The sequence below is a fragment of the Hypanus sabinus genome, chromosome 1, assembly GCF_030144855.1.
Source record: "Hypanus sabinus isolate sHypSab1 chromosome 1, sHypSab1.hap1, whole genome shotgun sequence".
Lineage (NCBI taxonomy): Eukaryota > Metazoa > Chordata > Chondrichthyes > Myliobatiformes > Dasyatidae > Hypanus > Hypanus sabinus.
This window is the reverse complement of record NC_082706.1, coordinates 35,488,821-35,505,910: the sequence shown is the minus strand read 5'-3', so window position 1 is coordinate 35,505,910 and position 17,090 is coordinate 35,488,821. Positions and strand designations below refer to the sequence as shown.

General features: G+C 42.3%; 1 protein-coding gene across 1 annotated transcript in view; it reads right to left on the bottom strand.

Annotated features, from left to right (window-relative positions):
• Nucleotides 1–3,239: 3,239 nt before the first annotated feature.
• LOC132393155 (chromaffin granule amine transporter-like) overlaps nucleotides 3,240–17,090 on the bottom strand; it is a 30,293-nt gene continuing 16,442 nt past the window's right edge. The window contains exons 9-16 of the mRNA XM_059968082.1: nucleotides 10,724–10,784; nucleotides 9,918–10,013; nucleotides 9,717–9,795; nucleotides 8,031–8,082; nucleotides 7,864–7,927; nucleotides 7,212–7,331; nucleotides 5,831–5,964; nucleotides 3,240–4,859 (exon numbers count right to left, since the gene is read on the bottom strand). Of these exons, the coding sequence (XP_059824065.1) occupies nucleotides 4,746–4,859; nucleotides 5,831–5,964; nucleotides 7,212–7,331; nucleotides 7,864–7,927; nucleotides 8,031–8,082; nucleotides 9,717–9,795; nucleotides 9,918–10,013; nucleotides 10,724–10,784 (720 nt within the window). The 3' untranslated portion in view covers nucleotides 3,240–4,745. The remainder of the gene's footprint in view (nucleotides 4,860–5,830; nucleotides 5,965–7,211; nucleotides 7,332–7,863; nucleotides 7,928–8,030; nucleotides 8,083–9,716; nucleotides 9,796–9,917; nucleotides 10,014–10,723; nucleotides 10,785–17,090) is intronic.

Here is a 17,090-nt window from a genome sequence, read left to right as displayed (position 1 = left end):
ATCCAGATCATCAATATAGAAGACAAACAACAATGGATCCAGTACCAATCCTTGCGGCATACCACTAGTCACAGACCTCCAGTCAGAGAGACAACCATCTTCTACCACTCTCTGGCTTCTCCCACGAAGCCAGTGTCTAATCCAATTTACTATCTCATCTTGAATACCAAGCAACTGAAACAGTCTTGACCAACCTCCCATGCAGGACCTTGTCAAATGCCTTGCTAAAGTCCATGTAGACAACACCCACTGCCTTGCCTTCATCAACTTTCCTTGTAACATCCTGAAAAAACTCTATAAGATTGGTTAGACATGTACCACACACTAAGCCATGCGACCTTTAATCAATCTCTATGTATCCAAGTACACATATATTCGGTCCCTTAGGATACCTTCCAATAACTTTCCCGTTACTGATGCCAGGCTCTAATGTCCTGATTTATTCTTAGAGCCTTTCTTAAACGGCTGAACAACATTAGCTGTCCCGAAAAATGCAATAAAAAAAGTTTTCAAAAAAAAACATTAACTGTCCCCCAGTCCTCTGATACCTCACCTGTCGCTAAGGATGATTTAACGATCTCTGCCAGGTACACTGCATTTTCTGCACTTGCCTCCCACAGGGACTGAGGGAACACCTTGTTGGGCCCTGGGGAGTTGTACACCCTGATACCTCCTCCTCTGTAATCTGTACAGGGTTCACAACCTTGCTGCTGCTTTGCCTCATTTCTATAGTCTCTATATCTGTTGTCCCTGTCTCCCGAGAAAATACAGATGAAAATATCCATTTAAGATCTCCCTCATCTATTTTGGCTCCACACACGGATTACCATTCTGATCTTCCAGAGGACTAATTTTGTCCCTTGAAATCCTTTTGCTCTGAACATGTCTGTAGAATCCCTTAGGATTCTCCTTCACCCTGTCTTCACCTTGTGGTTCACAACAGAACCCCGGAATACTGAGCTGCCAGTCATACCCCTCCCGCAACCAAGTCTCACTAATGGCCGCAATACCGTAATTCCATGTGTTGATCCGTGCCCTGAGCTCATCTGCATTCCCTACAATACTTCCTGCATTGAAACAAATGCAGCTCAGAATATTAGTCACACCAATTTCAACCTTTTGCTTCCTGATTTTGTCTGAGATCCGAACATCTGTCTCCACAACCTCTCTACTGTCTGTTCTGGCGCTCTGGTTCCCACCTCCCCCAGCAACTCTAATTTAAGCCAGTCCCCCATGCATTACTAGCAAACCTTCCCGCCAGGATATTAGTCCCCCTCCAGTTCAGCCTCTTCTGCACAGGTCCCACCTTCCCTGGAAGAGAGCCCAATGTCCCAAAAATCTGACACCCTCCCTCCTACACCAACTCCATAGTCATGTGTTAAGCTGTACAATCTTCCTAGTTCTAGCCTCGCTTGGCACGAGTAGCAATCCTGAGATCATAACCCTAGGGGTCTGGTCCTTTAACTGAGCACCTAACTCCCAGAACTCATCCCTCTTCCTACCCATGTCATTGATACCTACATGGGCCACAACCTCTGACTGCTCACCTTCCCATTTAAGAAAGCTGAGGACTTGATCTGAGATGTCCTGGACCCTGGCACCCGGGGGGCAACAAACCAGTTCAGGTTATTGGTCTGTTGTAAGGAGCTTTGTTGGCAGTCAGGCTGCTGTAACCTTTCCCTGCAGACTTCTGGGATTCATTGAGGGCTAACATAGGATGCAAGTCAAATTGTAATGGGCAACACACAAAATGCTGGAGGAACTCAGCTGGCCAGGCAGGATCTGGGAAAAGCGTACAGTCGAGGTTAAAGGCTGAAACCCTTTGGAAAACTTTATTGGTCTCAGGAAGTGTGAGGTTATACATTTTGGAAAGCAAAAACAGAGTAGGACTCATGCTGTGAGAGGTAGGGCACCAGGCAGTGTATGGGAGCAAAGGGACCGAGGAATAAGAGTTTTGGTTGGTTGGCATCCGTCTGTCTCGAAGGACAATCCATCACAAGCCTGGGTGGAAGGTGTGGAGATCCTGAGATGCCCAATTGTCAAGACCCCCCTCTCGGCCTCACCAGTGTAGGCCAAAGGAAAGCTTATGAAGCAATGTGTGTGTGGCACCAGCTTGGCTGCAGGAGCTGCCGGGAAGATGTTCAATGATGTCCAGCCGCCTTAGTGGCTCCACTCCGGATTTGCTCCCGTAGACTTCGTCTCTCCCGAGGCTGGCCACAAGGCAGTGCGGCTATTTACTCACAGCTGGGGATCTGGTTCATGAGCACCAGGGCCTGTCCACACACTGGTAGGCCTGTGTGCTACATGTGCAGGGGCCAGACCTCCATCCCGTCCTCTGTAGTTCAGCCTGAGTTTGAAAAAAGTTCAGTTTCTGTGTGTCCAGCAATGAGCCACTACATGAGGCTTGTTGTTGGGGAGGCCATGTACTGGCGGGGAGAGACTTACACGGTCAGCTCTCCTTTTTGTGATACTGCTAGCCAGCGGTGGAAGCTGAAAGTGAGAGTGACCAGCACTACCTACCACACTAGATGCGTGGCAACAACCTTTTTGACAAGCGTATAGCTTGTGAAGTAGGTGCTGAAAAAGGCACTTAGCGTGCTGGCTTTTGCAGTTGATCCTGGAGCGTTCCTCTTGTGAGTTCCTCTTCCTCTGTCTCTTGTGAGTATCAATTTGTGAAAGGAAGTGCTACAGAATTTTAATGAAGGTCTACCTGTACAAACCAAAGCCTTTATTTGCCTTCCTTAATTATGTTCAGTTTGACCAGTTCCAGAAGCTGAGTGAATTCAATGATCATGAACGTGGGATTGGTCCAGCTGCAAAAATATGCCCTTATCAGTCATTATTTCTGGCCAGGTTTTCCTTTAAACTTCTTTGTGTACAACTCTGCTTCCTTTCAAATATTGTTCCCATGGGTGCAAGGGGATAAACACAAGTTATCTTTTCTGCACTTTATTTCACAGATGGAGTCAAGTTTCCTGGAGAAGTCGAAGGTAAATAATCCTGCTCCATTTTTAATGTATGTGCTTATTGGCAAGGCAGATGGATCTCGATCAGCTACATTAACTCTTAATCAAGGACTGGAAAGTGGAATGTAAATTCAATGCTGAGTCTCAAAACATATCTTGTGAAAATGACACAGTAAAGAGTGGGCGAACCGAGTTCCGTAGTTTAGAATCCAACAGTACAAAGGGGAAGACAGTGAATGATGGGTACAGAATCCTGAGATTCTATCCTGTGATTCAGATGCAATGTTTATTTACACAGCAGTTAAATCCAGAAAGGTTTGGATCACAATGTCTAACACACCACACTGAAAGCCACCCTGCGTCATAACTAAAGAGTTGTAGCCGCCAGTTTGTGCTCTTCACACTTTCGCACTGCAAGTCCATAGAAACAAATTCAAAGGTAGAGTGCACAGTCTAGGTTTTTAGTGCCACTAGTGGTGAGGTACATCTTCCCCAATTCCAGCTGAGAGAGAGGAGAGGGAGAGAAGGAAAGTGGTGGGGGAGATGGGCGGGGAGGAAGATAGATAGACAATGTGACGTGATGTTCTTGGGGGATTGACCAGTGAGCCAATATGGGTAGATCTCAGAAACAAGAAGTGGAGGGTCACTCTAATTGGGCTTTATTTTAGACACCCCACCCTCCCAATAGTCAGCGTGAACTTGAGGAGCAGGCATTTAGAGACTGTTATTGACTGGTCTTGAATGGGGAGGAATTTGTGAAACATGCCCAACAAAGGGAACCCTCCTCTTTGTGATTGTTGTAAATGAGTTGGATGAAGAAGTAGAAGGGTGGGTTAATAAGTTTGCTGATGTTGGGGGTGTTGTGGGTAGCCTGGAGGAGGGTCAGAGGTTACAGTGGGACATCAATAAGACGCAGAACTGGGCTGAGAAGTGGCAGATGGAGTTCAACCCAGATAATTGTGAAGTGGTTCATTTTGGTAGGTCAAATTTGAAGACAGAGTATAGTATTAATGGTAAGACGCTTGGCAGTATGGAGGATCAGAGAGATCTTGGGGTCCAGGTCCACAGGTTATGGCCCTAAACTGGAGCAGGGTTAATTTCATCATTACCGATGAACCAAAATGAGCGCCGCAGAGGCGTAGCAGTTAGCGCGATAACATTTCGGCTCATGACGGAGTTCAGAGTTCAATTCCGATGGAATGCTGAGGTTTTCTCTGGGTGCTCTGGCTCCCTCCCACAGTCCAAAGATGTACCAGTTAATTGGTCATTGTAAATTGTCCCGTGATTAGGCTCAGGTTAAATCGGGCGTTACTGGGTGGCGTGGTTTGAAGGGCTGGAAGGTCCTCTTCTGTACTATATCTCTAAATAAAAAGAAATAAAGAACTTCAGAAAAACTCTTCTGCAAGAAGAGTTTAGAGATTATGGAGGTTACTACCATAGGAATTGGTTAAGGTGAATAGTATAAGGCCATTTTATTAAATCTGGATGAACAAATGGAAGGGAAATGAGTGGAAGGAGGAGTTGATGGGGTTGGATGAAGAGATCTGGGGAAGGATAAGGCTACAACCTGTTTGTGCGCTTTGGTCCTTTGCACTATTTCACTAGACTGTTCCACTATCATTATCTTTTAAGTAAAATGGTTATCTGTGAAGCCACATTGTGGTCTGTCATAGACATTGGTCACTTGAACAGCTCCCTGGCACGGTTTAATTGGCATCCATGGCAGAAGAATGTTTCAGCCTTGGTCTGACTGTCAGTCTGTCACCCACAGTTCTGGATTCATCCTGTGCTCCCCATTTCTTTATTGCTGGCTTCTGTCCTCAGGAGTTCTTGCCCAAACCTCTCAGAAGTATAAAAACTGGCATTTGCTGCATCATCGTGGTTCAAAATAATCTATAAATGAAAGCAAAAGGATTAGCTTTTAAGTGTTGTCCAACATTAGCAAACAAGTACTTGACACCTCTTCACCCGATGGTTTGATGACATAATTAATCCTATTTCAAATAAATTGGTAACACTATTAAAAAAAAGCAAAGTAAGGCTCTTTCGGTAGTAATATGCCAATGTCCCCACACACAGAGCAATTCAATCACTACAATCCCCTGGATTTACTCCTTCTCAGCAATAACGATGATATTTCTATCCAGATTTCCCCAAGCATTTCACAGACAATTAAATTCTTTCAGAATGTAACGTAACAAATGCAACAAGTCGTAGGAAGAGTAATGGGCCAGCCTGATAGTGGGCTACAAATTCCATTCTGCAGCTCAGCATTGCACGTTACGTGGTTGAATTTCACCAGTTACTACTTAATGCACCTTCAGAATGTGCTTTGGCTCCTTCTACACGTGAACATAGTTGCCCTGCAGGTGACAGAATTAGCATGTACTGCATGTTTTGCTAATATTTGTCCAGAATTCTTCTGCAAACATGTCCTGCACAAGCTGGAATTTCTAGTTCCCATCATTATAGAGGCTTGTCCATTTCTCGTCTGCTGCCAAGGAGTCCAAAGCATTTACCATTTCCCTTTACTGAGTGAGAGATCACTCTACCTCACCTCGCTGCAGAGCTCAGAGCACAATGCCTCCTTCCTCACAAACCTTCTCCCCAGGTGCCTCCTATTCTCTTCACTAAAACTTGACTTCATCAATAGCTCCTCTGCTCATTCCTCACTTGATTCCTTCTTCAGCTTCTCTCTCCCTTCCCACTCCTCAACACCCCTCCCAGGGTTATCCTTCAAGCATCACCCTCCCCCTCACCGTAAACTAAATACATCTACAAACATAAAATGTGCAAGAACCGTGCTATGTGGATGATACATTGGGCCGCTTTCTTTCCAGTGATATTTAAAAAAAATCTCTTACCATTTTCTCCTCATTGACCGGTGGCTTCCTCAGGATGATACAGAGTGGAGAATAGCATATGTTGATGACTCCGATGATGAGCATTAACCATTTGAATCCAATTGCTTTGACTACAGCACCTCCAAGTGAAGGCCCTAGTTAGCAAACAAAAAGTTATTAATCTTTAGGATGCAATAGTAACAGTCGTCAAGTTAAATTACTCAACAGCACCTATCCACCAAATTCAGAATAAATATCAAAGCATTCTTGTGTTTGAATGGGGAAGTTGCCTTAATACTGTCGGCCTCGATAACGGCTCACCGCAAAACAAACACTGAACGCTATTTTCACTTTTCACCAATCTCGCTGCTCGGTGTTTGCGGAAGAGCTACGAGCATGTACAGACTTTTTTTTTCTTTCATTATTCCCTAAACAATACAGTATAACAACTATTTACATAGCATTTACATTGTATTAGGTATTATAAGTAATCTAGAGATGATTTAAAGTATACTGGAGGATGTGCGTAGGTTATATGCAAATACTACGCCATTTTATAGAAGGGACTTGAGCATCCGTGAATTTTGGTATCCGCGATGGGGACCCGGAACCAAACCCCCATGGATACATAGGGCTGACTGTATTATGAATTCTAGAAAGCTGTAAGATCCCAGAGGAGACTTTTAGTTAAGGTAGTCTCATAATATATTGGGAGTTCTAGGGTTTAGACCCAAAGACAAGGCAATTGCTATATATTCCCAAGTAGGATAGCTTGCAGCTTGGAGTTTGCCTGCACCTCCTGCTCATGTTCTTCTCGGTGGTACTTTATAAATTGTTGTGTGATTTATGAATACTATGGTATCTCCTTGGAGAAGGAGTAAATGTACTGCAGTGAGTAGTGCTTGCAATTGAGAAATGCAGTTTTTAATTGAAAACATGTTAAAATTGCCTCAGTACATTTCTAGCAAAGCATTCCTCTTATACGGGTTTGGCTGGTGGACCTTAAGCAGTCCTTGTGTTGGGTTAGTAAGCATGCCTTGGGTATGTGCTACAATTTCAACTGGTATCCGAGGCAATACCTCCGTTTCAGCCTGAAGTATAAGTAACAATCCACGAGGTCAAGAGGCAAGGATAGAGTAACTCCGTTGGTTGGGAAAGGGAAACCACAGGAGTGAAGTTTGGGATGGTGGGGAGGCAGGAGAAACATTTCAGAATAGTTAACACTATACAGCTGATGATAGCAAGAGTTTATAGGCCGAACCAGCTCTTTGAAAAGAGCGAGGACTTGTTTACAAACCAAGGGAGTAACTTAAATAACTTCATCTTTAACCAACATAGTTGTAATTGGATAAATGACCTCCTGCTGAGCTGTACTCCCAAAGAAATGTAGATATTGACTCACCAATAGCAAATCCCATACAAAGGGCCACATCAGCGATGGCAAAGACGCTTCCATATACTGAGACATGTCGAATATCCACCAGGTGGCCCATTATGGGAATCATCGAAGAATCGATCATCCCTGCTCGTATCAAAAGGTTCTCTCAGAGTTAAGGTAACAGAAATATTTTCCAAATCCTAGATCTGATTTGAAGACAGCCCTCTCTTTGGTTTCACAGTAATGGAAAACCCTTACAACGGCAAGTACAAAGCGGAGGACTTTTGCCTCATAAAGCAAACAGCCTTAACCCAACCCTTGTGTGTGGGATGGTGTCAGCCCTTCATCTACGCCCCTCTGTAGACAGTCATTGTTCAGGAGGGGCTTGGAATTGTTTCAGCTCTGCACTTCATACATGACATTGTTGACGGTTGAAATAGACTGTGCTAGGAATCACATTGAATTAATTCGTTGGACATGTGATAGCTTTGGTTTTTGAGAAATGTGTGCTCTTTTTTTTTTACACCTTCCCTTTACAACACAAGCTGAAACCATAATAGTTTTAGTTCACCTTGGAGCCACAAATCACGCCGCATACTGGGGTTTGGAGAGTATCTGACCCTGCCTCTCATCTGATCCTAGTTACAAATGTATTCAGAATTCTTGTCCAACTGACCTATTGAGAAGCCTGCTCCAGAGCCAGGTGCTATCAGCTCAAAAATGTTCGTGGCAAACGGAAGCTAGGACACAGAAGGTACTTGTGTTAGTATCAAGGAAAGGAAGCACCCAGTAAGAGTTTAAATTTGAATGAAGTACTAAAAATAAGTGAAATGATCATCTTACTAAGATCATACTGATCCCCAAAATCACCATTCCAGTCAGGGAGCACAGCCACCTTTGCATACAGAGAGAAGAATGTAAAGACATACTTACATCAACATCAGCTCATCAGAGAAAATGAGAATGCAAAACCCATTCTTGATTGGTCTGCAACCTTCATACATCTATGAATGACATAAAACCATCACTCTGTGTGCCAGTTTTTAAAAAGAAAATCACTGGGATTGTTTTGAATTGAAGTAATCGTTTATTTGTATCTGAGACCTCACCAAGACCTACATGGGTGAACGTGTGCCTTCGAAAACATAGCGAACGTAGCCAAGCCAAAAGCTGTGGCTGAACCAGGAGATTCGTAGTCTGCTGATCCAAGACTGGTGGTCTGGAACCAGGCAAGATTTCCAGGCACACCCTACAGAAGGCTATTTTAAGAGCGAGAAAACAATTCCAATTGAAGTTAGATGTGGAATCGGGTACACGTCAGCTCTGGTGGGGTTTACAGGTCTTTGCTTCCTACTAGGTGAAACCTAACATCATAAATGGCTTGAATTCCTGAAGAAAGGTCTCAGCCTGAAACGTCAACTGCTGCTCTGTTTAACCTGTCCCTCCTTGATTTCCCCCTTCTTGATTTCTTTCCTGCCTCTGTTTTACCCACACCTCATTGCTTGTTGTTCCTTTTCACACCATGGGGCATGTTTTGCCATTTCTTTAGCATTCTTGCATGGGTGGAAAGCGCGCCAGGAGGGAGTCAGATTTGACCAAGGGACCGCTCTCCTCGAAGTCCGGTGGGATACCACTACACCACCAACCAGCAGTTTCACTCATGTTCATATAATTTTAACAGCAAATAATGGGTGCTAGCCTACAAAGTACCCAGGACATCTTCAAGGAGCGGTGTCTCAGAAAGGCAGTGTCCATTATTAAGGATCCCCAGCACCCAGGGTATGCCCCTTTCTCACTGTTACCATCAGGTAGGAGGTACAGAAGCCTGAAGGCACACACTCGGCAATTCAGGAACAGTTTCTTCCCCTCTGCTATCCGATTCCTAAATGGACAATGATTCCTTGGACACCACCTCACTTTTAAAATATATATTATTTCTGTTTTTTTGCATGAGTTTTAATCTGTTCAATATGTGTATACTGTAATTGATCTAGGTATTTATTTTTTTTGTTTTTTTTTCTCCTATATTATGTATTGCATTGAGCTGCTGCTGCTAAGCTAACAAATTTAATGACACCTGCCAGTGATAATAAACCTGATTCTGAAATGACAGCTGCAGGTACCACACACAAAAGTGATCTATTAGTGCACACTAGATTCTAGTGAAGAGAAATGTAGGAGTAATGCCTTCAAGCAAGCTTGTCCACATTACATAGTTCTGTTGGTGATTTGGCAAAATTATCAAGATGTTACTTAAATTTATATAATGTCTTTCCAATTTCAGGATACCTCAAAGTGCATCATAAGTATTCAAATACTTTTTGAAGTCCATTCATTTGTAGTCAGGGGTTCCTAACCTCAGTAGGGTCCATGGCATTAATAAGGTTGGGAAAACCTGCTTGTAGTGAATCTAGCATCTTAAATATAGCTGTTATACATATCTGGTATTGGACAAGTTATTGATTGCTACCTACTATAGTGTAAAAGAATGCCTCACCTAGTTGGAGAGACTTCTCATGTTGTTCCTACCTGCCCATTTTGTTGGCAAGGACTCCGAAGAGATTAGTGCCCAGCATGTAGGCAATGGTGGATGGTAAGAAGACCAGACCTGTCAAGAGTAACAAACCTGGGTTAATCTAGATGAGAAAGTTGGAGGAAACTGACTGTGCAACTCCAGCTGATATGTTACCAAGTCTGCTTTTAGAACAAATAGTGTTAACAATCTCATACCCAGATGCAGCTTGGGTGAACACATGGTCTTCATCATCCAGATCGGCAGTGCCTGCTCCTGCATAGCAATGGCCATGTTCGAGAAACACAAGGATCCTCGAGAGAACAAAACACCATCTTACATGAATTTTTGCAACTAATTTGGGCTGAAATTATACAAGTGCAGAACATGGCAGAAACTAGACTAGTTCCTTCACTTTCTCCTAATATGGATGCAACAGTTTGTGTGAAAGTGTTTCAGTGCTCATAAACTGTAGGTAGGGGTAGGTTTTGTGGTGGTTTGCTCCTTTCATAGTTGTGCAAGCTCCTGTTGCAAGACTATACCGTCCCCAATGCTCTGTACCCCATCTTGAGCAGTCATGGGTCAGAGATTCCCAGGAGTCAGTGGTGTTGTTATGTATTCAGAGAGGCTTTGAGTATTTTCTTGAACCTTTTCCTCTATCTACCTGGTAATTTCTTCCTCCAACAGAACTTGGAACAAGCAGGTCATCATTGCACTGTCATTTTTGTTATTTTAAACACTACAGTCTCTGAAAGCTCCGTGTATAATGTGTCGGTCTGGTCTGACACAGGTATAAACAAATGTGCTTCCTTCCGTATGCAAGGACCCTGCTGTTGTTTTTTAGATTAGCATTTGTGCTTTATTACTGAACAGATGTGGCAACACAGTATCTTGGAAACTAGGGTTCCTGTAAATTGATAACCACCCAACAGATGGAAAAAGGTAGCATGCACTTAAAAGAAACTGATGAAGTTGTAAAAAATCTCAGCTGTCCGGTACATGCACAAAGAAGAGATTGGCTTACCAGTAGCAATCAGAATGTAGGGGTCTCTTAGCAGTGTAAGGAGTGATGAGCCTTTCTGATTCTGCAACCATAGGACAGAAATATCAATGAGAAAAGCTGCAATGTAAAACTCCAAGACACAAAACAGAGTGACAATTAGCAGTAATATTCTGGTTATATATTTTTTTAAACAGTCACATGGACCAACCATTGCTTTGAGCAAGATACTTTTACATGGCTTGAAAACTGCACGGCACTTAACATTTTTTTGTAATATGCATACTATGAATATTTAGAATGAAAAGTTAAAAATCCCATATTTTTGATTTTGTTTATTAATTGAAGGGGTTGTTCTGGTTGCATAATTTGGTAACTGCATCTACATGAATTCTCTGGTTAAGATGTTGTTTTAAGTAACAGTTTTTTTTACCTTTTTCTAACAATTTTTAAATTAAAAATTCTTAATAGATTATGATTTTTTTTATTACCGAAAGAGTCAAAGTATAGAATTTTTCACATCAAACAAACACAAACCACAACTCACAACTATGTTAGGCAGTCAGATCTACAGAAAGGCACAAAGGCTAAAATAATAGATGGCATCGGCATGCATTAACAATGAGTTACCGACTTCCATTCTGTGTATATTGTTACAATTTGTAACAGTGCTGCAACTTGAAGCACTGACAGTGTAAATGTCAGTTGAATCTCAATGTAAATACGTTGAAGCTTTGAAATGTTTCAAAGTAGAAGCTGTGGTACATTTATTTTTTGAAGAATGCCTCCAAACTCACCTGTACAGCATGCGTTCTATTCCCTGCACCCCTCTCCCATTCCTCTTTCTGCAGTCTTTCCCACAGTAAGCTCAAAGAATATTCCTCCACTTCTAGTTTATTGTGGATTTCTGATTTTCTTCACATTCCCATTGGTAGAAGCACTGTCATCTGTTCAGCTCTGAAATTATGTCACTAAACCACTGTACAACTCCACTGCTCTCTCACTCCTTAATAACTACCTCATTTATCATTCTTTTGGCTTCTTTGTCCTAATAGATTAGCGCATGATGGCATTGGACAGAAACTTAATAAGAAGGTGGCATATCCTGGAAGGTGAGGGTCCTTCATACTGGATGACACTCCCTTGAGGCATTTCCTTTTGAAGATATTGTTGATGGTGGTTGAAGATTTATCACACTTGGATGAAAATTAGGTGGGCGCGATAAGTAAGTCTGTGGATACCACCAAAAATGGTGGTGCGGTGCACAGCGAAGCCTACACTAGGATCTAAATCAACCGGGAAAGTTGGAAAAGCAATGGAAGATGGAAATTAGAGTCAAAGAGAAGTACAGCAGAGAAACATGCCCTTCAGCCACCTAGTCCATGCCAAACCATTTAAACTGTCCACTCCCATCAACCTGTACCAGGACCATAGCCCTCCATACCTCTACCATCCACGTACCCATCCAAACTTCTCTTAAACATTGAAATCGAGCTTGCATGCACCACTTATGCTAGCAGCTCATTCCACACTCCCACGACCCTATGAGTGAAGAAGTTTCCCTCATGTTCCCCTTAAACAATTCACCTTTCACCCTTAACCCATGATGTATGGTTAGAGTCTCACCCAACCCAAGGGGAAAATGCCTGCTTGCATTTATCCTATTTATACCCCTCAGAATTTTGTACAGCTCCATTAAATCTCCTCTCAATCATCTACATTCTAAGGAATAATGTCCTAAGCTATTAAATCTTTCCTTATAATTCAGGTCCTACAGTCCTGGCAACATATTTGTAAATTTTCTCTGTACTGTTTCAATCTTATTTACATCTTTCCTGTAGGTAGGTGATCAAAACTGCACACAATACTCCAAATTAGGCCTCACCAATGTCTTATACAACTTCAACAGAACATCCCATCTCCTGTACTCAGTTCTTTGATTTACGAAGGCCAATGTGCCAAAAGCTTTCTTTACGTCCTTATCAACCTGTGAAGCCACTTTCAATGAATTATGGACCTATATTCCCAGGTCCCTTTGTTCTACAACACTCCTCAGTGCCTTAACATTCACTGCGTAAAATCTACTCCAGCTGGTCCTCCCAAAGTGCAACAGCTGACATTTGTCTGCTTTAAATTCCATCTGTTATTTTTCAGCACATTTTTCCAGCAGGTCCAGATCCCACTGTAAGCTCTGATAGTCTTTCCAATTAACCGCGTTATCATCCAGATCATTGATATAGATGACAAACAACCAAACTCAGCACTGATCCCTGTGGCACTCCACTAGTCACAGGCCTCCAGTCAGAGGCTCAATCATCTACAACCACTCTCTGGCTTCTCCCACAAAGCCAATGTCTAACCCAATTTAGTACATCTTGAATACTGAGCGACAGAAGCTTTTTGACCAATTTCCCAGACAGAACCTTGTCAAATGTGTTGCTAAAATCCACGTAGACAACATCCCCTGCCTTGCCTTCATCCACTTTTCTGGTAACTTCCTCAAAAAAGTCTATAAGATTGGTTAGGCACGATCTACCAAACATGAAGCCAAGCTGACTCTCCCTAATCAGTCCATGTCAATTCCCATACTCATATCCAGTCCTTTAGAATACCTACCAATACATTTCCCACTACTGACATCAGGAGACTGGCCTATAATTTCCTGGCTTATTCTTAGAGCCATTTCTAAGCAATGGAACAACATTGACTACCCCCCAGTTCTCCGGTACCTCACCTGTCGCCAAGGATGAGTTAAATATCTCTGCTAGGCCTCCTGCAATTTCTGCACTTGCCTCCCACAAGGTCCGAGGGAACACTTTATCCACCCTAATCTCCCCTAAAACTGTAAACACCTCCTCTTCTGTAATCTGTACAGGGTTAATAAAGTTGATGCTGCTTTGCCTCACTTCTATAGACTGTGTCCATCTATTGAGTAAATACAGATGCAAAAAATTAAGATCTCCCCATCTCTTTTGTCTCCATACATAGATTACCATTCTGATCTTCCGGGTACCAATTTTGTCCCTTGTAACCCTTTTGCTCTTAACATATCTATAGAATCTTTTATGATTCTCCTTCACCTTGTCTGCTAGAGCAGCTTCATGCCTTCTTTTAGCCCTCCTGATTTCTTTCTTAAGTGTTTCTCTTGCATTTCCTATCCTCCGTAACTACTCTCCTAAACCTTCTATGCACCTTGACAGGCACATACGAGCTTTGTACTCTCAGAATTTCACTTTTGAAGGCCCCCCCCCCCACTTACCAAGTACACCTTTGCCTGTCCCAATCCACACTTGCCAGATCCTAAATCAGGATATGACAGTGTCACACCGTGGATTCGGCAGCGCAGCAGATATGGAGTTGCGCTCGTGAGCTTTCACATGTCAGCTAATGATTATTTAATTGTGATAGTATCTAACTCCATTCATTCCATTGTAGTATTTGTCCAGACTTGGACACAGCAACACTTCGCTGCCTGCTTGTACTTCGCCTTGCCTCAGAAATTGGACTGTCGAGTCAACTGACTCTGAAGACTAACGGTATTCGTTTAAATCTTAGTTGTTCTTTTCAGCCGCAGTGTCGACTTCGTTTTCCATTTGAGAGTTTTAGTTAATGGCCCTGTTTGGCCTAGAGTTTATTGTTTTCTTCTCCCTTTAACACTGTTTGCTTTAAAGTCTGTGATCTATCGACCTGCTTCAGTGTCTCTCATTCCGCACTTGGGCCATGTCTGAACCTGGTGACAGACAGGGCTCTGGGAGTGTTGTAAGACAGAGACCAAGGGGTACAAGTACATAGTTTCCAGAAAGCAGTGACAAATAGTACTGTGCAAAAGTCTTGGGCACATGTACAGTGCCTATAAAAGGTATTCACCCCCTTGGAAGGTTTCATGATTTATTGTTTCACAACATTGTATCAGTGCATTTAATTTGGCTTTTTTAACACTGATCAACAGAAAAAGACTCTTTCGTGTTAAAGTGAATACTTTTTATAGGCACTGTATATAGCTATGGTGCCTAAGACTTTTGTATAGTAGTGTATTTATCATGCAGAGAGCGAGTTTCTAAATCTAGCAGGAGCGATAGATGTAGGGAATGGCAAGGGTGGAGGGGTGTGGGACAGGTGGCAGAGACAGGCGCAGGTCCAGACATCCAGCCCTGAGAGACGAGACAAGGGCATTTGATTCCAAACACTTGGGTTATTGATTATTACAGAATGTCCCTCTGGTGCTTTCCAGTCCCTCCCCTCTCCCTTCCCCTGTCCACATCCCACTCTCCATATCAGAATCAGGATTTTCATGTCTCATGAACTTTGTTACTTTTTTGCAGCAAGCATACAGTGCAAAAAATAAAATTACTAAAGTACTGTGCAAATGTCTTGGGCAGCCTACTATATATACTCAGACTTCCGCACCATATACAGGGTGGTGAAGGAGGCACAAGACATGCTTCCTATCACCAGATGTACAAAGTTTGGGATTTCATGTTACAACTGCACAGAACACTGATGAGACTGCATCTGGAATAGTGTGCAGTTCTGATCCACTCTATCGGAGGGATGTAACCACGCTTGAGAGGGTGGAGCCAAAATTCATAATGCTGTTGCTGGGATTGGTGGGTTTGAGTTCTAAGGACTGACTGGATAGGCTGGGACTGTTTTCCCTGGAGGGAGGGAGGCTGGGGAGGGGGTGACTTATAAAGGTTTATAAAAACAATGCAGAGATCAGATAAAATGGATTGCCACAGTTTTTATTCCAGGATAGCGGAATCTAAAACCAGAGGACCCAGGTTTAAAGTAACGGGAAGGGTTTAAAGGTTCCTGAGTGTAGCGTATTTAATATTTCTGCAATATTTGAATAATATTGTAAACAGATCATATGATTAAGCATTCTTTGTTTGTTTACATAATTCATTACAGGTTAAATGTAAGAAGTATGTAAATGGCATACGTCATTATGCCACCATGTCATATGTGCATGCCTCGTTAAGGAAAAAAGTAGTAAATGAAATGTGGGCTCCCATGTTTTTCTTTCATTTAGTTTCTGGAGTTATGAAACATAACAGTGGCAATGAGGAACTTGTAAGACAAACCTGAGATGAGTAACTACCTGTCTGAAGCGCAGCAAAACTTTCAAGTTTAAAAAAAAGTGCTGCACAAGTTTCTTCAGAACAGGAAGAGAAACAGTTGAGGTAAAAAAAGGCAAAAAACTAGATAAAATCCATGGGTTCATAAACACAGAGAATCAGGTGATATAATAATAAATACATAGAAGGCAGAAATGGCTACTACGTCAGAAAGATAGGTGCATTCGTTTGCACACAGATAACTGGGTGTTGTGCACTGAATAAATAGAGCAGTATTTTAAAATAAATGGAACAGTCAATGTGAAAGGAGTGTCAGTTTTGCTGAGCGCCATTGATTGAAGAGCAGACTGTTTGCTTAGAATGACTGCTCCAACTAAACCAGCCAAAATGAGCTTTCAATTGCTGATATTGTGAACATAATGCAGGAACATTTAGAACCAAAGCCACTGTTGACTGCAGTATACTTTAGGTTTCAAGAGTGGAATCAAAATGCAGGGAGTCCATTTAAGTTTACATGGCTAAATTGAAGAAATAGTCTTGGCTTAAAGATACACCAGAGATTGTTTAGTTTGTGGAACCTTACAAGAAAGCATTCAAAAATGGCTCCTAACAGAAACCTAGCTTACATTTAAAAGAGCAGTTGAAATAGCTATACTTAATGGAAACTGCAGCCAGAGACACAATTGAGCTGCAGTCGGGAATGAAAGTGAGCGTGAACAAATTTGCAATGTTGAAACAGAAACCTGCCTGGCCAAACAAATTGTGTTACGTACACCAGACCAATGCAAATTTAAAGGCAAAACTTCCAGAAAAGGCTACAAGGTAGGACACCTACAAAAAGCATGTTGGGCAGACAAAAATAACTGGACCACAAAGCAAAGAGAAAAAGATAGAAAGTCGAGTTGCTGTTTCAAAATTCTGATAATGGCGAGAGTGACACAGAACTGAGTAGCCTTGAGATTTACATTGTGAAAACTAACAGGAAACAAAGGAATTTGGCTTCCACCAGAAGTGAACAGTGCATTAATTAAAATGGAATTGGACACTGACCCAGCTGCTTCAGTCGTTCCACAATGTGAGTTTGAATGTCATTTCAAAGATACTGAACCGAAGCCAGTAAGTATCCAACTAAAATCTTATACTGGAGGAAAAAATCTCCTTTGGGAATTACATTTTGAACAGTGAACTACAACTATGAGAAGGGACTTAGGTGAGGATGACCCAAGTGCTGGAGTGTCTGAGACTAGAGTCGAGACATAATGAGACTGAAATGAAGACAGGGTTCTAAACTAGACGCTGGAAGAGAATCCAAA